The sequence below is a fragment of the Schistocerca piceifrons genome, chromosome 2, assembly GCF_021461385.2.
Source record: "Schistocerca piceifrons isolate TAMUIC-IGC-003096 chromosome 2, iqSchPice1.1, whole genome shotgun sequence".
Classification (NCBI taxonomy): Eukaryota; Metazoa; Arthropoda; class Insecta; order Orthoptera; family Acrididae; genus Schistocerca; species Schistocerca piceifrons.
Genome location: NC_060139.1, coordinates 212,908,441 through 212,935,136, shown reverse-complemented (window position 1 = coordinate 212,935,136; position 26,696 = coordinate 212,908,441). Strand labels below are relative to the sequence as shown.

Below are 26,696 nucleotides of genomic sequence, written 5' to 3'. Positions count from 1 at the left end.
TAACGGAAAAACACAAAAACAGACATATTTACAAACTTAAGTAGGAAAGCAATTTAGACAAAATATCAAAGCTGACTGAAGCAGCATAACTACAGAGAGTGCCATCACAGTGCACACACGGCACTTACAAAATTTGTGGTTCACGGCTATAGTCATGGTAAAAAGACCAACACTGCACTGCTTCTGACAGTATGGTGAATGTGTTGCTGCTGGACTTTAGCTGTCTGTACAGACTTTCATTAAGTCTCATGGAGCATCTGCTCTATTTTCAGTGTTTTAAGTTCGCCTCCAAGTTTCGGTGGTATACTACCAGTAGTAATTGTGTGCTTATTGCAGAAAGAAAGCTTGAGATCTGTTTTGGGTGTAATTCTCATGAGAGCAGTTAAAAATGTGATTGTCCCAAGAGTTCAGTAATTATCACCAGGTCTTTACTATTTCTATCCATTCAAAGCATACCTTATGCTCAAACCTGCAGCTATACCTCACTTGGCTGATCTCTTCTACAACTTAAACTGACCTCATTCAAGAATTTTGCAATTTGGACACGAAACAACCAAACCCGCTTTCAAGGCCAAAATACCGAAATTTTCACTCAGATGCACTGAGTTCTAAATTTGTAGATTTTTTTTTTTGCAGGCTTGACACCTACTTTCAGCTTTTACGGGAGGTGCCACACCAAATTATAGTTACCTATACTCCCCTTTGGACATCATAATTATCCAAGTTCATACTCACAGCACTGGTGACACCCACAATTTTTCGAAGTTCTCAAGACACCTAATGAGCAATACATTCCATAGTAAAAATGGCCTTTAAAATATACATAAACCAAGCCCAGTCTATGGGGCTACTAAAATAACTTAGCTCTTTCTCCTGCCTCTGAGACACACATCTTTCAAAGGACTTAAACAAGTGTAAATTTTCAAGGAACAGATCGAGCATTTAAATCTTGCATTCAGTGGTGGCAGGAACAGTGCCCATGCAACAACAGCCGGCAGCCATAAACATGCTATTATAATTACACCATAGAAAGCTTTTGCAAGTAAAATATATTATTACATTAAATCCAAACCCCAGATTGCCACCCGTGCTCATTGTGAAATAAAACTGTAAAGGCTTTGTGCAACAATTTACTATGTCAACAATTACTTAGATCTATAAAAAATATTCACATTACTTGTTTTTGCAAACAATTACCACCTTCAGATGTGCTCAAGCCACTAAAAGCTTCATACAGACACACAAAAATAGTTACCGTATTTACTCGAATCTAAGCCACACTTTTTTTCCGGTTTTTGTAATCCAACAAACCGCCTGCGGCTTGGAATCCAGTGCAAAGTAAGTGGAAGTTCTGAAAAAATGTTGGTAGATGCCGCCACAACTAACTTCAGCCGTTGAATATATGTAGCGCTACACAGGCATGCTTTGCAGGCACAAAGATAAATGCTGGCGCCAAAACCTCTGGGTCAGTAAAAAAAAAAAAAGGGTAGAAGAAAACCTTTTTTCTCTGCCCCAAGTTTCGACCACTGCATTTCCACACATTATCCAATGAAGTAAATAGAAATTCCGTGTTTTTCCATCTTCAAATGTAGCAGCCTTTCAAATATTTGTAGCAACAAAAATAAATTTCTTTACAGAAAAATATTAACAAAACACAAGGCTTTAGGATTGTTGCACGAGATGATACGCTAGGCCTCATTAAGATTTCACATAGTGGCACCTATTGCTTCGTGGAATTTTGTGAAGTGCCTGTTGGTGCTAGTGAACCATAATGAAGCGCTTTCATTATAGTGCCAAATTCAAGATGGGAGTTATTTCATTTGCGGAACAAAGTCTGCATGTCTGCGGCACAGGATTGATGAGAGCAACGTCAGGTGATGCCGACTGCAGAGAGACAAATTATTTAAATGTTAATTAGCAGGAAAGCATTTAGTGGGCCAAAGTGTGGCCAATATCATGAACTAGAAGTGATTTTAAATGAATTTGTTAAGGAACAGTGTCAGAAATTCCTGCCTGTAAATGCCGAAATTTTAAGAATTAAGGCACACGAAATTGCTACAGAGCAAAAAAATCAAAATTTTAAGGCTAGTCGCAGCTGGACTGATCTGTTTATCAAGCGCTGGGGTTTTTCACTTCGGAGGCTAACTTCAGTTGCGCAGAAGCTGCCGAAAAATTATGAAGAAAAACTTGTGGAATTTCAGCGCTTCATAATTAGGCGGCGTACAGAAAATCAATACCTTCTTGGTCAGATAGGAAATGCTGACTAAACTCCCATATATTTTGGCATGCTGTCAAATTATATGGCTGACACCAAAGGAAAGAAAGACAAGTGCTCTTGCACCAGGGGGTGAAAAACGGCAGACGTCCGTCATGCTTGCTTGCACAACAGATGGACATAAATTACCCCATTCATAGTTTTCAGGCGGAAGACTTTACCGAAATCTGAAGTGTTTCCAAAAACTGTAATTGTATGAGCAAACTAAACTGAGTGGTTTTCGGAGGACATGGTGCTGGAATGGATTAGGCATGTGTGGAATCGTTGTCCCGGCACAATGCTTAGTTTACGCATTCTGTTGGTATTAGATGCGTACGCAGGCCTACAACGCCTGCAGTAAAACGAGAATCTGAGGAAAGCACAACGGACTTGGCAGTAATTCCAGGCGGGATGACGTCAATTCTGCAACCAATTGCCTTCTGTCTCAATAAACCATTTAAGGACAGGCTTAAACGCATGTACACAAAAAGTGACAGACAACTGACACAAACAGGACGTGTAAAATGCACAAGTTTGTCGCAAGTGTGGCAATGGATTTATGGTGCATGGAAGTGTGTTCCAAATCAGACTGTGCAACAAGCATTTAAGAAATGTTCGATATTCAATGCACTAGATGGTATGGAGGACAATGCACTGTGTGAAGAAATGAGCAACAAAGAATCGAGTGGTAGTGGTTCAGAATCATGACTGATATTTTTAAACATTTCATATAAGATGTATTACAAACCTAATAAAATTTTGTTTTAAATATCAGCGTTTAATTTCTAAGTTATTTTCATTCTTATTTTATAAGTGTTGCTACTCTACATTGCACAGGATAGAAAGACATGGAGAGCTGCATCAAACCAGTCTATGGACTGAAGATAACACACACTGCATTTGAAGTCATTACTAAAAATCTACTACGAAAATCCGACTGGCAAGACTGTTGGGGCTATATGTCAATATGGCCAACTCAATGTTCTCAATTTTTTCCTACCTGTGACAAGAGGTGGTTGCCAATAGGAACTTTTATGAATCTTGAATCACCTGCAGTATTCTCTTAACCATAAGAATAATACAAATGTAAACATTACGCCATGTATTCTTCCACGTTTGCTGCCATCTCATTTAAATCCTGTCTGCCTAATCAACTATGAAACTAGAGTGAGACAACAGCCAACGCGGAAGAATATACGTGTCATGTCATTTTTATATTCCTACTATTCTTATGCTGAATAGTGAGACAGTCAGAAATGAAGCACGCCAACGGACTAAATTTTTAAATCTAAGATGACTAATTTCTGTGCAGAATGTAATGTGTAAAGAGGCATCTGCAAAGAATTTCAAATGGAGAAAATTTTTCGCTAAACTCTCATTCATATCATCATCTATCATATGCAGTCTATCATTTGGTTCTTGTTGATCATTATCAACGAAAGCAGCAGTGTAAGTAACAACATATAGCAGTCTCTTGCCATTGTTTCGCTAATGAGACAATTTCTCTTTTTTTATTATAAGTGGCAGTAGCACTCACAAAAGGAAGCCATACTGCGGGCGGCAACAGGTCGTAAACACTCATTATCAGAATGCGACAAACAATTCATGACACAGTACAATAATGCATGACAAACACCTATAACAAAGAGAAGTAGAGAAGTGCACTTATCAGATCAAAGCAAAATAAGCAATTGACTGAAAACAGAGGAAGCACGTGAAAAAGGAAGGGTACTCATAAATATGGGCGGAGCGCCTGACGTATAGCAATTGGTACCAGGTAAGGCTTAACTGCTAAGCTTACGACTCAAACCAAACAACCGTAGCTGTTTATTTTTAGGTGCGGCTTAGATTCGAGAGCGGCTTAAATTCAAGTAAATATGGTAGGCACTTTGAACAATGCCACAGTTATGTTACAATATGTACATTCGTTAAAATGTTAAATGACATTATGATGTTCAAAGTGCCCAACTATATTTGGATGTCTGTACAAAGCTTTTTGTGGGTTAAGCACACCTGAAGATGGCCATTATTTGCCGAAACCTGTAATGTGAATATTTTCTACAGATCTATGTGATCATTGACGCAATAAATTTTTATATAAACATTACAAATGATGCATACTTCCAGTTGGCGATACGCCAATTTTTAAAAGAAACATAGTGAAGGCACTTATTATCACTGGACTCCTGATTGCATTTTACTTGTTAATGGCCCCAGTGTTGCGCTGGTGCTAGACAACTTGCACACACATTCAAAAGCTTCAATCAGTATCAAATAAATCATTAAAAAAAGGAAAAAAAAAGAAAAGTTTATGAGGTGGTTTATGTAGTCATAGGTGTAAGCAAGAAAGGTGGGGGAGAATGTGAGGCAAGAGGGGCCACTTGTCCCATCCTGGAATCTTAGATGTAGCCTTGTTCATTACGAATTCTCTTACATTTTTACATATGAATATCTGCAATTGTACAAAACCGTGTATCTAGCACTGTGAAGTATGATGGAGATATTGTGGCTGCAACAAATACTATATAACTTAGGTTTGTTTAGTTGCCAGGTAGTTCATTTTTTTCCCCTTGTGAATTTCAAAATTGGTATGTCTTTCCCTTATCACACCAGTGTTTTTGGCACTGTCCAGCAGTCAAGACAGTTATACAGAACATTGCCAAACTGGCTGTGTGTTCTCCCTTTCTTGTACACAGCTTACTGAGGTGCAAGGAGACCATTGCAGCATGTTGCTGCACAGAATCTGGTCCCTATTTGTGGCAATAAAGTAGATATAACTGTAGTATACTTGTCCACCACTCATTCCCACTTCCCAAAAGCTCACCCCTTCCTCCTGCTGCTGCACAACTTAATAAAAACTGTAGTTTGGCCCTTTTCTGCAGTCAAGTGAGACCCTTCAAGACTTTCCTAACTCTTGTTCAATCTTGTGAACTGCAGAGTGATAGTAGTAGGCTACAAATAACACATTCTTGCTGTACCACGGATTTATCGATCATGTTTCTTCTATGGACCAAAAGGAATCAAGTGAAAAGAGAAAATACAATTTTCTGTGCTACAAGAGAAAAAAGTGAAATTTCAAGGTCAACAAGATCTTCTCACCAGTAATTGGGACCTTTGTGTGCTCCATGAGGTATGGATGATGCCAATATGCAGTCATCTAATCATGAATTCAGCAGTCTAGCAGGCACAGAGCACAATATTGTACAAACTGCACAGACAAGGATCATTTCAATTCAGTCCTAGGCAGCTAAATATTCTTGGATGTGGTGGTGAGGATATGGACAGGAAATCTGTTTGTGGACTAGTTTTGGGGGGGGTAGTGCCAGTCTACGAAGGCTCTCGAGACCTTCAGCATACTGCGCAAGGGAATTCTCGTCACTGCAGATACTTCATTCGTGGTCAGCCAGATTGTATGTGACATTTTTTGTGCAGAAGGGATTACAGATGTCAAAATACAGGTACTGTTGGTGGTTAGTGCATTTAAATGAAAAAGAATGTGGATGGAGCCATCAGGGAGGTAGAGGTCAATGTCCACGAAGGTGGCACTTTGGACTGACGTGGACCACGTGAAGGAGACGAGGGAGAATTTGGTAAGATTATGGAGGAATGAGTACAGGGTGCCCTGGCCCTGAGCCCAGATCATCAATGAACCTGAACCAAGGGGTGGCTAGGCAAGATAGGAGGGGTGGGCGAAGATCAGGTTGGATGGTAGTACATATTGTGAGAGGCAGGATTCAATGTTTGGATTAGGTTGGCTTTTGTTTTTGGGATTAGTGGAAAAGGTGCTTCCATTTCTGGGATTGGGAGAACTAGATTAGATCTCTAACCAGTCCAGAATGTTTAAATTTGGGTGTAGGACTGAAGGTGAGGCCTTTGGATAGCACGAACTTCTGTGGGCTGAGGATTTTGGCGGAAAGTGGTAAATTTCTATTGATTCCTCTCCATGGTTGAGCTCTGACGCAAAGATATTCATTGCTACTCTGCGCAAGATGGAGTGTGGCACAGCCAAAAGGGGGATGCTAATTAGAGTGCTAGTATGGGATGGGTTGGGTAGGATAGGTGTCGTGAGGCAGTAATAGGATGTCGGCAGGCTGGATAACTTATAGAGCTCGTGTCTTGAATGCCCTTCCAAGTGCTGGAGCACAAGAGATTCAAGTTTGGAGATGTGATTGTACAGAAGCAGCATTTTGCTGAGACAGCAGAGATGGTGCTGGGATGCCTGTGCCACGGAGATGGGTTTTTGCAGTACTAGATTTATAGGGGACAGGGTCAAAAATATTATGGAAAGGATACATTGCTGCTCTCTGTAAAGATGATATGCTGAGTTGGAGACAGGCTCATGCTTTTTGTGTGCGAGTGTGCGAGTGTGCGCGCGCGCGCGCGCGCGCATGAGTGCGCCTGTCTGCAATTCAACATGTTTTCTTTATTGTGAGGAACAATCTATCTTTCATAATATGGAAAATAAAGGATGGAATGTAACAATATTGTTACTTTTCACAATACTGATGACTTTTCAACCTGGTTTTTCCAGTGTTTGAATTTGCCTAGCACTTGCAGTCTACATTCCCCAGATGTTTTAAGTTGTTACTATTCTCTAAAGCATTATTCAGTGCAAATTCACTCTCCCTTTCTTGTATTTTTGCATCGCCTTCCAAACCATACACCCACTGCATCTGAGCCACAATTTATCCATGGTCTCATCTGCGCACAACACATTTCTATGTGACTGCATGGATTATTGGTGCAGCATCTCATGCCCTATATTCCTCTCACTGATCATTCCTATTTATCACATTTCCTGTCTCGCCACACATATTTTCAGGCATTATTTTTGACATCTACCTCTGCCGCAAGACCTTGTGAACCTCTACCTAACCATCCCCCCCCCCCCTCTCTGCCTCCCCTCCCCTCAACATGCACTTACTCCTGTAGCTCAGCCGTTTCATCCCATTTTACTCCCGTGTCAGCTTACAGAAATTCCTTACCTTCAACTTGGCATTGCCATCCTTCGCCAGGTCCCTTCCCTAAGAACACACATGTCAGAAGAAGGAAGGACAGCCGTACAATGCCTCAAAACAGGTCTCAACCTAATTATCCTACCTGCAGATGAAGGTTATAACACAGCGATTATGAATAGTAGTGACTAACTGTCTGAAGGCCTCTGGCAATTGATTGACTACTCCATCCATAAATTCTACCAGTGTGATTCCACCCCCAGAAGTCCACTGTAATCTTCCATTCCTAGTTTCAGCCTTAAGGCTCTTCCCAGAACTTCTCCCTTGAATCTATTTCCCCAACAACCCCATGACACCCCCCCCCCCCCCCCCCCACACACACACACCTACCTACATCCTCTGCAGAATCCACAAACCCAACAATCCTGGAAGCCTTATTGTAGCTGGTTATTGGGCCCCATTGAAAGAATATTGGCCGCACACTACCACTACCTACAACCAACTGCCCAAATTGTAGTCTCCCATGCCAAAAACAGCAACCAGTTCCTTCTACGACTCTTCTCATCCCAACCCCTTTACTGCCTGTATCCCTATTCATCACTGCTGATGCCACTTTAATATTATCTCAGTTATGTGACTGGATTCGCGATTTCCTGTCAGAGGTCTCAGTTCGTAGCAATTGATGGAAAGTCACTGAGTAAAACAGCAGCGATTTTTGGTGTTCCCCAAGATAGTGTTATAGGCCCTTTGCTGTTCCTTATCTATACAAATGATTTGGGAGACATTCTGAGCAACCAGCTTAGGTTGTTTGCAGATGAAGCAATCATTTATCGACTAGTAAATCAGGAGATCACAACAAATTGCAAAACGATTTAGAACATATCTGAATGGTGCAAAATATGGCAACTGACCCTAAATAACAATAAGTGTGATGTCGTCCACATGAGTGCTAAAAGGAATCCGTTGAACTTCAGTTACACGATAAATCTGTCAAATCTAAAGCCTGTAAATTCAACTAAGTACCTAGGAATTACAATTATGAAGAACTTGAATTGGGAAGAACACACAGAAAATGTAGTGGGGAAGGCAAACCAAAGACTACATTTTATTGGCAGGACACTTAGAAAGTGTAGCAAGTCTACTAAAGGGACTGCCTACATTAAGCTTGTCTGTCCTCTTTAAGAATACTGCTGCACAGTGTGGGACTCTTACCAGACATGATTGATGGAGTACATCGATAAAGTTCAAAGAAAGGCAGCAAGTTTTGTACTATCAGGAAATAGCGGGGAGAGTGTCACTGAAATGATACAGGATTTGGGGTAGACATCATTAAAACAAAGACTTTTTCATTGCAGCAGAATCTTATCAAGAAATTTCAATCTGGGAGAAATGACCACCATAATACAATAAGGAAAATTTGAGCCCGTACAGAGAGAAATAGGTGATCGTTTTTTCCGCGTGCTTTACAAGATTGGAATAATAGAAAATTGTGAAGGTGGTTCCATGAACTCTCTGTCAGGCACTTAAATGTGATTTGTAGAGTATCCATGTAGATGTAGATTTCCCTATACACCAACATATCACATGCCATGGTCTTGCTGTTATTGAACACAGTCTCTTCGAATGTCCATCAGACACCAAACCCACTACCTCATTCCTCATACACCTTGCTAACACCATCATAACTCACTTCTCCTTTATAGGGAAGGTATAAAACAAACCAATGGCAGAGCTGTGGGCACCCGAATTGCACCCTCCTATGCTTACCTGCTTACGGACCATCCAGAAGAAACTCTAGCCTCCCAAAACCCCGAACTCCTGGTGCTGTTCAGGTTCACTGATATCTTCATGATCTGGGATCAGTGAGAAGACACCCTGTCCTTACTTCACAACCTCAACACCTGCTCCCTCACCTGCTTGACCTGGCCCTCTTCAACACACAATGCCACCTTCCTTGATGTTTACCACCTTGTCTCTGACGGCCTCATCCAAATATCTGCCCACAAACCACTAACAGTAACCATTTCGACAGCTGCCATCCCTTCAACACCAAAAATTCTCCCATATGCCTGGCCACCTAGAGACAGCATATTTGCAGTGACGAGAACTCCCTTGCCTAGTACGATGGAGGTCTCAAAGACTTTTACGCAAAGGCACTAACCTTCTAGACCTAAAATGCGAAACAGATTTCCAGTGCCATTTCCCTATACAACCCCAATCCTTCTACCACCCTCAAGAACCAGCAACAAAGAAGTGGCCCTTTTGTCACCCAATACCACCAAGGATTAGAACAACTGAGCCACCTCCTTTCTCACAGCTTTGATCATCATCATCATCATCATCATCATCATCATCATCATCATCATCATCATCCCCCCCCCTCATAAAATGAGGGGTTTGGTGTTCCATCACTCACCCTACTTACACAAAATCCTGGTCAATCCCTATGCAACTACCAATCCCAACCCCCTTGCCACAGGGATCATACCCCCGCGCAAGATTCAGTAGCAAGACCTGCCCACATCACTGCCCACCACATCCTATTCAAGACCTGACTTACAGTTTGTCCTACCCCATTAGAGGTTGGGCCATTCATGAAAGCAGCCATCCCATATACCAGCTCCTCTACAACCAATGCACAGCTTTTGTAGTGTATGACTACCAACCAGCTGTCCACCAGGATGAACGGTCACCATCAATCTGTAGGCAAAAGCAAAGTGCACCACCCTGTGGCACAACATGCAGCTAAACATAACATGCTTGATATTAATGGTTGCTTCATAACCCAGGCCACCTGGGTCCTCCCCTCCGCCAACGGCTTTGCTGAACTATACAGACTGGAATTATCCTTGCAACACATTCTCACTCTCGAAATCGTCCTGGCCTCAGCTCGCAATAATCTATTGTCCCCAGACCCTTCATGCAACAGTTTCAGTTCCCCGTCATACCACCTTCTCCCAATTCACGTCCCCTCACCATCACTGGGATCCGAGTTTTGCTATCGCACCCCCTAGTTTTTTCCCTGCTCTGCTCCTCTCCTTTTCTATTCCCCACTCCCTCCCTCACAGCCTCCCAACACTGGACCTGGCAGCCTTGTCTTCCCTCCATCTAGCCCCAAAATGGTCTGCCAGACTGCACTGACTCCTCTCCCTCTACCCATATCCCACTATCCCTCCCTCTTCCCTACCAAACTCCAGATTGCTCCCTTTTGATGCAACTCCATTGGATTCTGGCAGGAATAATGGTCACATGTGCATGAGATGTGCTCGCTTGCGCGCACGCCTGCTGTGTTTTGTCAGGAATTGTCAACTTTACAGTGAGCAGCTATCTATCCTTTTTAGATAGGTTAAAAAATCTATTTTGGAGAAGTCACCCAGAACCCCAAATCAAGGGGGACTTACCAGATCGGATGAGAAGGAAAGAATCCTTTTCCTTCATCCCTCTTCCTTCTCCTTCAACCCTACTGCCAGATGGACGAGCCACTGCCTCCCGTCACTTGGCGAGGTTTTTTTTTTTTTTTTTTTTTTTTTTTTTTTTTTTTTTTTTTTTTTTTACTATCCAGTTAAATTATATATTCAAAAATTGATTGTTTTAATTGACATTCCAAGCTGGACTTTCCAGAAGTTGGAAGGTGATAGTTCTTGACCACTGTGGATGTAAAATTAATATTTAACCTTAAATGAGAACAAAAAGTTACTTACGCTTTTGTTTTTCAGAAGAATCGTTCTCCTGTAACAGTGTGTCGGCGCGCACAAGGCAAGGTGAGGGCAGAGGCAGTTCACTTGGATGTGGTGGAACGATGTTCTCAGGCCAGTTGCTGTTTTCTTTGTTGCTTTTATTTCCACCCTGACAAAGAGAGAGCAAACTGTAAAAACTATATAAAGCCAGAATGAAACACATCTGGAAAAGAACAGAATAAACAGGCAATGAAAGAGTGGCAGTTCATGAAAAACAAGGTATTCCACACTATTTTGTTTGCAGTGGTGTCCAGTCCTTATATAGACATAGCACCTAACAATGGAACAAGTAATTTTTAAAAGGAAAAATACATTCAACTTTGCTTATGTGCTGTTATTCAACAAAGCACCAAAAATGAGCAAGGAGGTATGTACATCTCAGCAATGACAGAACGCAGAAACAGTCCCAGAATTGGCTTTGAGAAATCTTACCATTATAGCTAGGTGAGAAGGCATGCTGTAATGTTCACTACTATTCACTTCTGTGAGTTGCAGTAAACATAACTTAGAAAACTTCAAAATCAGAAGTGCCTTCAATGCATAGGCCAGCCTATTTCTTAGCTTATAATGAAATAAAACAAAATTCGTTGGTGAGTTCACTGTGAGCTGGATCTGTGAGGCTCAATCTAATACCGACATAAGTTACCCAATAAAATAGAGAAAAACCGTAACAGCCATGTTGTTGTTGTTGTGGTCTTCAGTCCTGAGACTGGTTTGATGCAGCTCTCCATGCTACTCTATCCTGTGCAAGCTTTTTCATCTCCCAGTACCTACTGCAACCTACATCCTTCTGAATCTGCTTAGTGTATTCATCTCTTGGTCTCCCTCTACGATTTTTACCCTCCACGCTGCCCTCCAATACTAAATTGGTGATCCCTTGATGCCTCAGAATATGTCCTACCAACCGATCCCTTCTTCTGGTCAAGTTGTGCCACAAACTTCTCTTCTCCCCAATCCTGTTCAATACTTCCTCATTAGTTATGTGATCTACCCATCTAATCTTCAGCATTCTTCTGTAGCACCACATTTCGAAAGCTTCTATTCTCTTCTTGTCCAAACTATTTATCGTCCATGTTTCACTTCCATACATGGCTACACTCCATACGAATACTTTCAGAAATGACTTCCTGACACTTAAATCTACACTGGATGTTAACAAATTTCTCTTCTTCAGAAACGCTTTCCTTGCCATTGCCAGCCTACATTTTATATCCTCTCTACTTCGACCATCATCAGTTATTTTGCTCCCCAAATAGCAAAACTCCTTTACTATTTTAAGTGCCTCATTTCCTAATCTAATTCCCTCAGCATCACCCGACTTAATTAGACTACATTCCATTATCCTTGTTTTGCTTTTGTTGATGTTCATCTTACATCCTCCTTTCAAGACACTGTCCATTCCATTCAACTGCTCTTCCAAGTCCTTTGCTGTCTCTGACAGAATTACAATGTCATCGGCGAACCTCAAAGTTTTTATTTCTTCTCCATGAATTTTAATACCTACTCCGAATTTTTCTTTTGTTTCCTTTACTGCTTGCTCAATATACAGATTGAACAACATCGGGGAGAGGCTACAACCCTGTCTTACTCCCTTCCCAACCACTGCTTCCCTTTCATGTCCCTCGACTCTTATAACTGCCATCTGGTTTCTGTACAAATTGTAAATAGCCTTTCGCTCCTTGTATTTTACCCCTGCCACCCTTAGAATTTGAAAGAGAGTATTCCAGTCAACATTGTCAAAAGCTTTCTCTAAGTCTACAAATGCTAGAAACGTAGGTTTGCCTTTCCTTAATCTTTCTTCTAAGATAAGTCGTAAGGTCAGTATTGCCTCACGTGTTCCAGTGTTTCTACGGAATCCAAACTGATCTTCCCCGAGGTTGGCTTCTACTAGTTTTTCCATTCGTCTGTAAAGAATTCGTGTTAGTATTTTGCAGCTGTGACTTATTAAGCTGATAGTTCGGTAATTTTCACATTTGTCAACACCTGCTTTCTTTGGGATTGGAATTATTATATTCTTCTTGAAGTCTGAGGGTATTTCGCCTGTTTCATACATCTTGCTCACCAGATGGTAGAGTTTTGTCAGGACTGGCTCTCCCACGGCCGTCAGTAGTTCCAATGGAATATTGTCTACTCCGGGAGCCTTGTTTCGACTCAGGTCTTTCAGTGCTCTGTCAAACTCTTCACGCAGTATCATATCTCCCATTTCATCTTCATCTACATCCTCTTCCATTTCCATAATATTGTCCTCAAGTACATCGCCCTTGTATAGACCCTCTATATACTCCTTCCACCTTTCTGCTTTCCCTTCTTTGCTTAGAACTGGGTTTCCATCTGAGCTCTTGATATTAATACAAGTCGTTCTCTTATCTCCAAAGGTCTCTTTAATTTTCCTGTAGGCGGTATCTATCTTACCCCTAGTGAGATAGGCCTCTACATCCTTACATTTGTCCTCTAGCCATCCCTGCTTAGCCATTTTGCACTTCCTGTCGATCTCATTTTTGAGACGTTTGTATTCCTTTTTGCCTGTTTCACTTACTGCATTTTTATATTTTCTCCTTTCATCAATTAAATTCAATATTTCTTCTGTTACCCAAGGATTTCTACTAGCCCTCGTCTTTTTACCTACTTGATCCTCTGCTGCCTTCACTACTTCATCCCTCAAAGCTACCCATTCTTCTTCTACTGTATTTATTTCCCCCATTCCTGTCAATTGCTCCCTTATGCTCTCCCTGAATCTCTGTACAACCTCTGGTTCTTTTAGTTTATCCAGGTCCCATCTCCTTAAATTCCCACCTTTTTGCAGTTTCTTCAGTTTTAATCTACAGGTCATAACCAATAGATTGTGGTCAGAGTCCACATCTGCCCCTGGAAATGTCTTACAATTTAAAACCTGGTTCCTAAATCTCTGTCTTACCATTATATAATCTATCTGATACCTTTTAGTATCTCCAGGGTTCTTCCATGTATACAACCTTCTTTCATGATTCTTAAACCAAGTGTTAGTTATGATTATGTTGTGCTCTGTGCAAAATTCGACCAGGCGGCTTCCTCTTTCATTTCTGTCCCCCAATCCATATTCACCTACTATGTTTCCTTCTCTCCCTTTTCCTACACTCGAATTCCAGTCACCCATGACTATTAAATTTTCGTCTCCCTTCACAGCCATAGGAAACACTAATATTGTGAAACTTACTGGCAGATTAAAACTCATTCTACTCTAATATTGTGTTATTTAATTTTAACACACACACACACACACACACACACACACACACACACACACACACACACACACGACTTAACCAACCACCACATTATTACTCACAAAATATTTAACATCGAAAGGAAAGAAGCAGGATCATTTCCGAAGTGCTGACCAAAAGACTTAGGTTTATCTTATCCATTCTGCATGCCACTTACTGGAACCGTTTTACAGTAACGAATGACTGCAGTAAAAATTTTGCCATGGGCTATACAATACAGACAGCATTACACAGAGTTGCTGTTTACCAATAATTACTAATAATTGAACTTCCAATTAACTTCAATTAAAATTTACTGGCTTTATTGAAAGGGCTGATGAATTACTCATGCAGGATATCACAGGAAAATGAAAATAGTAGCTGTTTGGCAGCTCAGACTGGCTACTCGACTATACAATTAGTACGCTGATTATTTTTGTTTAGAAGGACATTTTAGTACGAACAAGCCATGTCTATTCTGAATGGGGTAGAGAGAGAGAGAGAGAGAGAGAGAGAGAGAGAGAGAGAGAGAGAGGGGTCATCAAACCATGGCCCGAATAAGGTACTTGTGCAGCCCATGGTTCTCAGCCGTATCTTATAGTAATATACATGTAGCAAGCTGAATCCACAAACGTCAACTGCCCTTAAGAGTTTAAGAGTGCACTTTTACAGCTCACTAAAAAAAGAAGACACACAGTAATATTGCAAAATGTGATTTATTTTATTTGACAATTGTCAATTCTGCCACTTATCTCAGGGGTATAGGGTTACGTAGTGCAGCCAATACAGGGGTAGAGGATGTGAGGGGGGAAATGTTTTCTTGTCTGTCTTCCAGTACTGAAAACTCACAGCTGTGTGCTACTTTTACTCATCAGCTGCTGTAGTATAAATTTGAGATGGAAGTAACGTGGATCTGTGAATGCACATTATTAGGGATGTGTCTTCCTTGAATGTGGTATATACAGGATGATTGCGTGACATTACAAACTTTCAAGGATGATGAAGCATAAACACATCAATCCAAGATAAGGTATGTCTATGTACTTTAAGAGTTACAGCCACTTTTCGAGAGGTGTGTTTTACAGTAGTGAAGATGAAGTGCTCATAGTTCTGAAGTTGTGTTTTTTAGAGCCCATTTTTCCTGCACTTTGTTTCTTGGTTTTGTCCACAGTACCACTTGCGTAAAGTTGACTACCCTGTAACCCTAGCACCAACAGTGCCAGTCATGTATTCCACTGTCATAGGTCTTTGAATTATTTTCACTTGTAACAATCGCTCAGTCATTTGCAGACCAGAATCTCTTACCTCAAATTGACACATTTACCCTTCTACACCATTCTTTGAAGTTTGTAATATCGTCATGGAACCACCCTGCATTTGCAGCGAGGAATATAAAATTAAATTAAGGTTGGCGTAATACAATGTAACGGGTAGAAGAAAAAATGACATTCAAAACATTTGTTATCATCTCTCGTAGAACATACTGCATTGAAATATAATTAATATTACTTATCAACTATGCATCTGCACACACAGACAACACAACAATACTTCATCAGTCCTTTACAGTTTTACAACTCTGGAGCTGCTAAGGTTGGCAGGGACCTCCAACAGAATAATCTACCTGAAGTGTTTCAAATGGTGCCGAGTTAATGCTCAGTACTTTGGGGGGTGGGGTGGGGGTGGGGGCTGTCAGCTAACTTATGCTACAAATGCTGGTCTACTGAGGACTCTTGACATACTAATTTTCATAACAACTGATACGTTCTGTTCTTGAACTAAAACTTCTGATGACCACTAAGCTATATGGGTGTATAGGTTAGGGCCCCAGGTATAACATGCTGCAGTCATTCACCCTTATGAGACCTCATTTGTGAGTAATTGAAGAAAAAAATTCTGAATTTTACATGATGATCTAGAACCTTGAAAAAGTACCAATGCACAGACTGGTAGCCTAGTGTAATTGTTAAGGTGCATTCCCCACAAGCAGAACAGACTGCCATATGGATGACAGTGATAAGCATCCCTGGCATAGAGAAACATCTGAAAGAGTTCAAAATAAATAAGTCACCGGGTCCACATGGAATACAATTTCAGTTTTTCAAAGAGTTCTCTACAGCATTTGCCCCTTACCTAGCTTATCACAAATCTCTCGCCCAGCGCAAAAGTTGCAAGTGACTGGAAAAAAGTGCAGATAGCTGCTGTATATACAGGGTGTATACATGGACAAGGAAAAACATTCCCGGATTTTTCCTGGATTTACCGATTAAAAATACACTTTCTCCTGGGTGTAAACACACTTTTTACGAGTTAAGTGACAGTATATTTTCCCCCGAAACTGCAAAACTTATTAATCCTTTGAATGGTTATGGTTTTATACACGGGCATAGAATTTTCCAGCACTTCAGAAAACGAAATTAGGGAAGAAGACCCGTTTTGGAAATACCTTTGATGTGCAACAACGTGTACAATGCGTATTTTCGTATTACGAAAGTATACATTCAAATTACACCTCACTGCAAGTTACTTTCCAAATCACTGAAATCAAGATTGCGATGCGCTTTTGTAAGCCAGTCAGTGCACGTCGCTGTCGCCAGCTGATGACAGCAGATAATTAGACCATAGGACACATGATGTAGTCAGCCAACAGCAACATCACTGTTAGGTAAGCATGAACACACAAACAGGAATGTTAATGGTTTAAATTAATATACATAGTGTTGCTAAAAGAAAAGCAAAGCTTTCAAATGTAATATTGGCCTCTAAGGTTAATAAGCTGCAAGCTTTCGTATATAATGTTTATCTTTTTGCACATGTTACACTTTCAGATACATCACAAATGTGCCAGTAAAAGTTTTATTACCGACATAAATGTCTGATCTTCTGAGTTATAAATTTTTCTAAATGGATCATCATTGAGTTTTAAATGAGAGTCAAACGCTCGTGATTTAAGAGATTCATGGTACATTCTCGCACATAGTTCAACTTACGTAAACGGATATTTCCTTTGAAAGTAATGCTTTTCAAACAAACATTCGCATTTTTTCCCGCGAACTGTTAGAAATAGGCTCATTTCAGCAGTTGCCAGACAGCGCTGGTAACAGGTGACACGGCACTTGCGCAGCTACGATGACGCAGAAAGCCCGTATGTATGTACGTGTAAAATGTTGAAAGATCATACATTATGTCATAAAAGAAACAAGACACCAGAGGATAATCCAAGAGCATCGGAATTTCGTGAACCACACTAAAATGCGCACATTTATATTGCATACTTAAAGTGCATATTCATATGTCCAGATTCCCAATGAAGTAGACCTCAACCTGATGTTAAGCTTTTCAGTGTGGTTTCTGGGGTGTAAATTTTCTTGGAGCACCAGTATTGTATTATCTCATGTTTGGTTCTTTATTACTGCATAATGCCACACGTTTGAAGATGAAAACATCCTCTTGAAAAGCAGTGAACAGTTTAAACTAGCCAGTACTGTGGAATTAAACATTTCGTTTCAAATACATTGACTACCTCTGTGGAAAAAGTTAATAAAGGTCAAATTTCTTTAGCAAACAGACAAAAATAACTTCCTTGTTCTGCAAGGAGATTAATGCTGGACTGTTAGAACGGTGGAAACGAAATAAAATCTGAAACTAACAAAATATTTTAGCCTTCTGTAATTGTGTGAATGTATTTTAATTCACTTGATAGCTTCTGACGGGAGTGTAAACGAAGGGGAAGCAGAAAAATCACTAAATGTATGGGTCACATGGATACTACCCACTTTAACTTAGACTGCTCTGCGCATCAGCCCCGGATCTACGATATTTGCGAGTCGGGGCAATACTAAAAAAATAGTATTTTGAAAAATATGTTCATCTTGTAGCGCACAGCTTTCTGAAAAGTCTGAAACATAAAACATATGTGTTGGAGGAAATGTAGGACATGTTATTTGGTCGTAATTGTGCCAAAGTGCAGTGCCACACCTCTTTATACAGCATTCTTCTATCGCACGTCACAGTATTTTGCTCTGTGGAATTGACATGTGTATTTATTTAATGGGACAGTGGAAACTGAAATGTCCTGTGGTGCCTCTCCTGCTCCCCGTCAACCGGTTTGACAGCCTGCCCTTTTTTTAAAAAATTCTCACAATTAATAGTGGATGAGATTATTTGTAATCAGGAGAACAAGAACTCTTCAGAAAATTTGCACTCTTTATGGCCTATTAGCTAATGACTTGCTGTTTTGTGACAATTAAATGTAGGCTACATAAAACCAATAAAGGCAAGAGACAAGCAAGAAAGTACACATTTCTTCAGTCCTTAGCTCCTAGAATTTTCTCTCTCTGATCTTGCTACAGCTTTACATGGCATGCTTTCCTTTCTGCGAAAGAATTTATTACCTCAAAGTTCGTCAAATGTTTCGCTACATGAACAATCGAAATGCGGTTATCTAATACTGAAAAAGCTGTTATACAAATAATACCCAAGATTGGTGTGGTATTTGATCTGACTAAGTCTATTTTGTCACTGTCTGCTAGATAAAACAAAACAGGCCTTTCTACTATGGTCATTTTTATAACACGACAGAATGTAATTCACAAAAGTACCAATATCAAATGCCTATTAGGCCTACTACAAGCAAAAAGGTTTATGTTAGGAAATAGTTTCACATTCCATTCAGACGCACCAGTTTCTGAAGCACGAGATCGAAAAGTAGTATTACGAAATTTTTATATAAATTTGGAATCGTCATTCTTCCATAATTTGTGTGATGTCCCCGCTTCTTATCCTTCCTTATTCTAAAAAACAACCTTGTCATCACCAATTCTGTAGCTATTCCTCCCATAGTCAAAATTTGTTTGCTGATTAACTTCACTAACCCTGCCAGAATCACCGGTTTAGTTATCCCGTGATTATTCTCCGATTACGCGTTGTTACACGTTCGTACAACACATTTTCTGCGTTACTTCCAGAATAGAACTTAAGCGGGTGCTAGCGGGGGACTGTACAACTGGTCCTTACTAGTGTAGCGTCTGGCCAAAAATTTTCTGTCAAAACTTCATTTTCTTGGATACACCGAGAAGGTAATACGTAATCTTTCTCATCTGTTATTCCTGTTAGTTGTTTATTTCCACTCTGGTAGACTGAATCCATGGATTTCGGTAGTAATTATAACAACACTGATCATTCGCAAAACCCAATCAACCACATAATCAGACAATGATTGGCATTCATCTGTTCGGCTTTACTCTGCTTAGCTCGTATAGCCCTGTCCCCTTTTGTCTGTGGAAAGTTTATTTCTAGATGCGACGAGGATTCTCATGACATGAGACATCACGTACACTACACACGCATTCAAAAATTAACATATGATTCATTCAGAAACCAACTTAAAAATGTGTTCACAAAAACCAACAGGGATGCGTTTCAAAATCACATGAATCGATAGACGTACGCTGGATGCTAGGTGCTTTGTGAAACAAGTTTTTTTCTTCAAGAATATGAATTTTGCACCCCCTTTTTCCGGTAGCATCTAGCTGCTCGCTGTGACTGCTTGCACATCAACAGCCACATTCCTCTAGCCAGAAGCGGGAGAATCTACTACTCAAATGAGACTGAACTGCGCATATGCATGAGCCCGCTCGCAACTGCTAAAATGAATCTAATGTAAACAGTTGTGACTTCACAATCATCGGAAGCAATTTTTTGTTATGAAGCATTGCATGGTCTTCCTAAAGTCTTTGACACATTTTGCTGTTGGCAGACTTTTGTATGAGCACTGTGTGTGTGTGTGTGTGTGTGTGTGTGTGTGTGTGTGTGTGTGTGTGTGTGTGTTGCATATGGCGCATTTCCTTTGCAATTTAAGGTTTTTTTCTCTCTCATTAAAGTTTTATTGCTGAAGTATTATTCTGCAATAGCAGGATACAGTAATAACCTTTGTTAGAGTATCGGTTCTTACCAGTCAAAATTACGAAAATTTAACTAAAAACTAAAACAATACGTAATTCCTGAAATTCTAAAATATTCCGGGGTTTTTCCTGGTTTTCTCCTGGATGAAAAAATTGCCGGATTTTCCTGGATCTCCAGGGTCGTATACACCCTGATATAAGGAGAGTGAAAGAACGGATCGCAAAATTCCAGACAAATATTCCTAACACCTGTCTGCTGCAGAATCCTTGAACACATTCTCAGTCTGAATAAAATAAATGTATTACTCGTGTGAAACAACTTACACCTTTCTCTCATGATATACTGTGAACTACAGATGAAGGGCAACAGCCAGATTCCCTAAGTCAGGAAGATGTCTGGCACAGTGCCCCATTGCAGGCTGTTGAAGGTATGAGCATATGGTTGATTGGATGGATGATTAAAGGGACCAAATTACTAGGTCATCAGCCCCTTTTCCCTCGAAGATATAGGTGTACACAACTGTACATCAGAGATGGCCTACCGTGCAAAACCCTATGGCGGATACCCAAGGTCTACCAAAGGTCAATGAAGACCACATAAGGGACAAAAAAGAAGAAAGGACGGATATACGAAGAAACAAGATGCCCTATCTAGGGTGGAGCCAGAAGCCCCCAAAGCAGAATGCACTGGGGGTACATATATCCCCACCCCACCACCACTTACCAGAGGTAACCACTCAGCAATTGTCTAGGAAAGACTATCAACATGCACAGGGCAAGAGAAGCATACATACATACATACGAAGAACGAATCAAACAGACCATGCAAGAGAGTGGGAGGAAGAGTAAAAGATGAAGTAGGGTGAAGGCTGAGGTGGACCACCAAGCCCAGACAGCCAAGCCGCAGCCCGGCCTGGGCAGAGGAGGCAACAGAGTGTTCTGCCCACTGCTCAATGGGCCAATGAGTTTAAGACGTCCTTCCTTAAAAGGAGTGATAAAAGCCCCCTTCACACATAAAATGTGAAACTAAGTCAGACGGTGAGGTATCATCTTCCAGTGCCAGGGGTAGCAAGTCAAAGTCCGCCGCAGGGCAGCAAGGTTAGGACAGTCCAGCAAAATGTGGACCACCGTCAAATGGGAACCACAATGACAGTGGGGATGGGTCCTTGTGGTGAAGGACTTGACTTGATCGCGAGTCAGCCGACGACGGACTTGATCGCGAGTCAGCCGACGACGGACTTGATCGCGAGTCAGCCGACGACGGACTTGATCGCGAGTCAGCCGACGACGGACTTGATCGCGAGTCAGCCGACGACGGACTTGATCGCGAGTCAGCCGACGACGGACTTGATCGCGAGTCAGCCGACGACGGACTTGATCGCGAGTCAGCCGACGACGGACTTGATCGCGAGTCAGCCGACGACGGACTTGATCGCGAGTCAGCCGACGACGGACTTGATCGCGAGTCAGCCGACGACGGACTTGATCGCGAGTCAGCCGACGACGGACTTGATCGCGAGTCAGCCGACGACGGACTTGATCGCGAGTCAGCCGACGACGGACTTGATCGCGAGTCAGCCGACGACGGACTTGATCGCGAGTCAGCCGACGACGGACTTGATCGCGAGTCAGCCGACGACGGACTTGATCGCGAGTCAGCCGACGACGGACTTGATCGCGAGTCAGCCGACGACGGACTTGATCGCGAGTCAGCCGACGACGGACTTGATCGCGAGTCAGCCGACGACGGACTTGATCGCGAGTCAGCCGACGACGGACTTGATCGCGAGTCAGCCGACGACGGACTTGATCGCGAGTCAGCCGACGACGGACTTGATCGCGAGTCAGCCGACGACGGACTTGATCGCGAGTCAGCCGACGACGGACTTGATCGCGAGTCAGCCGACGACGGACTTGATCGCGAGTCAGCCGACGACGGACTTGATCGCGAGTCAGCCGACGACGGACTTGATCGCGAGTCAGCCGACGACGGACTTGATCGCGAGTCAGCCGACGACGGACTTGATCGCGAGTCAGCCGACGACAGACTTGATCGTGAGTCAGCCGACGAAGGACTTGATCGTGAGTCAGCCAAGTATGGCTTATGCAAAGGCAGCAAAGGATGGTAGCGTCCTTGCAAGAGGCCTGCATGGAGGACCTCCACAGATTTTTAGTGTCCCTTATCAATAGTTCATTTGGTGAAGTCTGAATGAGCCACTCCATATTCATGATCCCTAAACTTGATGTTTTGTTTGTTTCCAGAATACCTATCTCCAGTGTTGGTTTATTAGTAGCCAGTTTGGCTAATCTATCAGAAAGTTCATTTCCCGGGATCCCAATGTCGTCCAGGGTCCAGGCAGAGGTATTGTTCACGGACATACAGGGGACCCTGGATAGCCATGACCAAGTTTTGGCACAACGCCACAGTGAAAACACTACAGCCATACAGCAAGGAGTGCAGTTCAGTATGTCCTGCTTGAGTATAAGCAAAGCCTACATGACCAGCAAACCACTACCTCTGAATCCCAGGATGCACCAAGTAAGGACCTCGTGATAGGTCAAGATGAAGCTGTGGCCAAAGGATGCACCACAGAGCTATACATGAGTGGGCCTGGACGAGGAATGGTAGAGAAACAGCTGGAGTTCAGAGAGGAGGGACCGGATCCAGACTGCAATCTTAATCCCTGATCTGGGTCACGATTGCGGGAGATGGATTTCCTTGTTTGAAAAGAGGAATGTTAATTTGGATGCTTAGAGGAGCTGCAAACATGTGTAGCCTAATTAACAAGCTGTTGCTGGCACCTGATCCACAAGGGAGGAACCCCAACCTCCACGAGTAAGCTGTTCACAGGGTCAGTTCAAAATGCTCCTGTTGCAAGTTGAATCCCACAGTGGTGTACTGGATCCAGTGTCCACAATGCTGAGGTTGATGCCATAGCTTGTACCTGACTCCCATAATCAAGACGAGACTGTATCAGGGCTCTGTAAAGCTGCAGAAGATTAGTGTGATCTGCACCTCTTCATGTGTTTCACAAAGAATTTGTAAATAACTTTATTGCTCACTATAATGTCAGTGAATTTGTGACAACTGATTCACATGCACATAGATTTCAAACAGAAAATAAAGAAAAATGGGAGCAAATAAAAAATTAAAACAATGATGAAAATGATGTGATAAAGGATTAGAAATAAAAAGTTACATTTACTCTAATTAATAGAATAAAAATGCTGAAAGTAATTTATACAGATTTAAAAACAAAAAATTTCAAGGTTCCTGACGTGATATGAACCCACAACATTCTGTAATGTAATGTACTTTAACCATTACACTGCACCACTAGTCTGGGTAATACTTCTTTATTTAAAGCTCTTGAGCATCACACAAAATTACAAAATATTATTTGTCTATTAGTCGCAAATGAGGACCCACCAGGGCAAATGGCTGCTGGGTGTGATGCCAACATCACCATATAGATGGTAAAAAAACACCCAGATGCCAGCCTTGGGGATCTCTCCTTGCGAGAAAGTGTACAATTCTGAAACTGCCTCATTCCTTCCATATCACTGCGAAATAGCACAATCATGATTCACAGAACATAAAATAACTAATGAAGGTCAGTCCAAAATACTGTAAGCGTACATTTGTCACGCCAAAGTAAAAGTTCTTACTGTCATAGTACACCAATACTGTGTTTCGAAGAGTACATCTTCACCTTCAGATGTAGTAAATTGGAAACTCACCATCTGTTTTGTCTTCTACTCCCATCAATAACAACATTTTTTCAAATATTTCACTGTATTTTTAATACAGTTGCACAAAAAATTATTAATACATACTTTCATATTGGAATGTGTTATTTAGGTGAAGTTCTATTTAAATTCATTATTCAGATCATTATATTGAACATGCTGATTTCACTGATGCAGCTAATTTTACTAGAAGTTTTATTATTTGGAAGCGATGGCCAATTGAAGGTTCTACTATAATATATAATGCGCTAACCGGCGCAATCTGAAATATTTTTACAACTTGTTTGAAAGCAGTATCCCATTCTTTCTGATAATGTACTTTGATACCTGAAACTAACTTACAAGATAAATGCTATTTAAACTTAAGATATCCACAATTTTCCCTTTGGGTTTGTTAGATTCTGAACTTTGAAACTATTTTTGTTGCTCTGTTTTTTTCCAAACCAGATGGCATCCCTCATTAACTGACCAATTAAGCCACTAATTAAGATTTTAATGTACTATAAAATAAACTCTTCCATCTGGTGAACAAGATCTACGAGACAGGTGAAATACACTACTCAGATTTCAAGAAAAAATGTAATAATTCCAATCCCAAAGAATGCAGGTGTTAACAGGTGTGAAAATTACCAAACTATCAGATTAATAAGTCAAAGTTGTAAAATACTAACATGAATTCTTTACAGACAAATGGAAAAACTGGTAGAAACCGACCTCGTGAAGGATAAGTTTGGATTCCGTAGAAATGTTGGAACATGTGAGGCAATACCGACCCTACGATTTATCTTAGAAGATAAATTAAGGAAAAGCAAACCTACGTCTCTAGCATTTGTAGACTTAGAGAAAGATTTTGACAATGTTGACTGGAATACTCTGTTTCAAATTCTGGAGATGGCAGGCGTAAAATACAGGGAGTGAAAGGGTATTTACAATTTGTACAGAAACCAAACGGCAGTCATAAAAGTCAAGGGGCATGAAAGGGAAGCACTGGTTGAGAAGGGAGTGACACAGGGTTGTAGTCTACCCCTGATGCTATTCAATCTGTATATTGATCAAGCAGATAAGGAAACAAAAATTCAGAGTAGGAATTAAAATCCATGGAGAAGCAATAGAAACCTTGAGGTTTGCTGATGACATTTTAATTCTTTCAGAGACAGCAAAGGACCTGGAAGAGCAGTTGAACGGAATTGACAGTGTATTGAGAGGAGGATATAAGGTGAATATCAACAAAAGCAAAACAAGGATAATGGTTCAAACATGGCTCTAAACACTACGGGACTTAACATCTGAGGTCATCAGTCCCCTAGGCTTAGAACTACCTAAACCTATCGACATCACACACATCCATGCCCGAGGCAGGATTCGAACCTGTGACCGTAGCAGCAGCACAGTTCCGGACTGAAGTGCCTAGAACCACTCTGCCACACCTGCCGGCCAGGGATAATGGAATGTAGTCAAATTAAATAAGGCAATGCTGAGGGAATTAGATTAGGAAATGAGACTCTTAAAGTAGTAAATGAGTTTTGCTATTTGGGGAGCAAAATAACTGACGATGGTCAGAGTAGAGAGGATATAAAATGTAGACTGGCAATGGCAAGGAAAGCGTTTCTGAAGAAGATAAATTTGTTAACATCGAGTATAGATTTACGTGTCAGGAAGTAGTTTCTGAAAGTATTTGTAGGTAGTGTAGCCATGTATGGAAGTGAAACAGACAATAAATAGTTTGGACAAGAAGAGAATAGAAGCTTTCGAAATGTGGTGCTAAAGAAGAATGTTGAAGATTAGATGGGTAGGTCACGTAACCAATGAGGAGGTACTGAACAGAAATGGGGAAAGATGAATTTGTGACAACTTGACTAGAAGAAGGGATCAGTTGATAGGACATGTTCTGAGACATCAAGGAACCACCAATTTAGATTGGAAATTTGTGGTAAGGTCTTATGGGACTAAACTGCTGAGGTCATCGGTTCCTAAGCTTACCCACTACTTAATCTAACAAACTAACTTACACTGAGGACAACACACACGCCCATGCCCGAGGGAGTACTCTAACCTCGGACGGGGGGAGCCCCGCGGACTATGCCACGGCACCTCAGACTGCACAGCTCACAAATTTAGTGCTGGAGGGAAGTGTGGAGGGTAAAACTGATAGGAGGAGACCAAGAGATGAATACGCTAAGCAGATTCATAAGGATGTAGATTGCAGTAGTTATTCAGAGATGATGAACCTTGCACAGGATAGAGTGGCATGGAGAGCTGCATCAAAATACACTGGACTGAAGACCACAACAACAACAACAACAACAACAACAAAATAATTTTCACAATGGATGCCATACTATTGAGGTATTGCAAATGTGGCTGCATAAATCTATTCTATAGATCTGTCTAAATTTCTTGACTACCCAATTTCTTGTAAATCAAATTTTTATCATGCTTATAGTCCATTCTGAATAGAAAAAAAACCTAGCTGATTTTCAAATGACTCTGAAGTTTATGAAATAATTTGTTCACACAGCAGTCTTTAAACAGTTGGACATCACTCAGTCAACAGTCTGTACCCAGCCCCAGTCGAACTAGTAAGTGTGTAACACCTATGCTTCAAATATTGACTCACATTAAGGAATGTGCTGTTTGTTTGCTGAAATGTGTGTACTTACAACTGGGGAAATTAAACTTCGAAGTGATTTCTGTAACTCAAATTAATGAATATTTTGACTTAAATGTGTTGTTTTGTAGAAAGCTTATGCTGTCATTGTCACTTAAAAGAGCTGTTGTTGAACACTGAAATTCGTTACTGACCAAACTACGTGAACAACTGCAAGGTACTTCTAGTTGAATACTAGAAGACAATA

At 41.2% G+C, this 26,696-nt stretch overlaps 1 protein-coding gene across 1 annotated transcript in view; it reads right to left on the bottom strand.

The window, feature by feature from the left end:
• The window catches only part of LOC124777866 (meiosis regulator and mRNA stability factor 1), a 220,953-nt gene that overhangs the window by 10,000 nt on the left and 184,257 nt on the right, over positions 1 to 26,696 (bottom strand). The window contains exon 27 of the mRNA XM_047253400.1: positions 10,911 to 11,055. Within this exon, the coding sequence (XP_047109356.1) occupies positions 10,911 to 11,055 (145 nt within the window). The remainder of the gene's footprint in view (positions 1 to 10,910; positions 11,056 to 26,696) is intronic.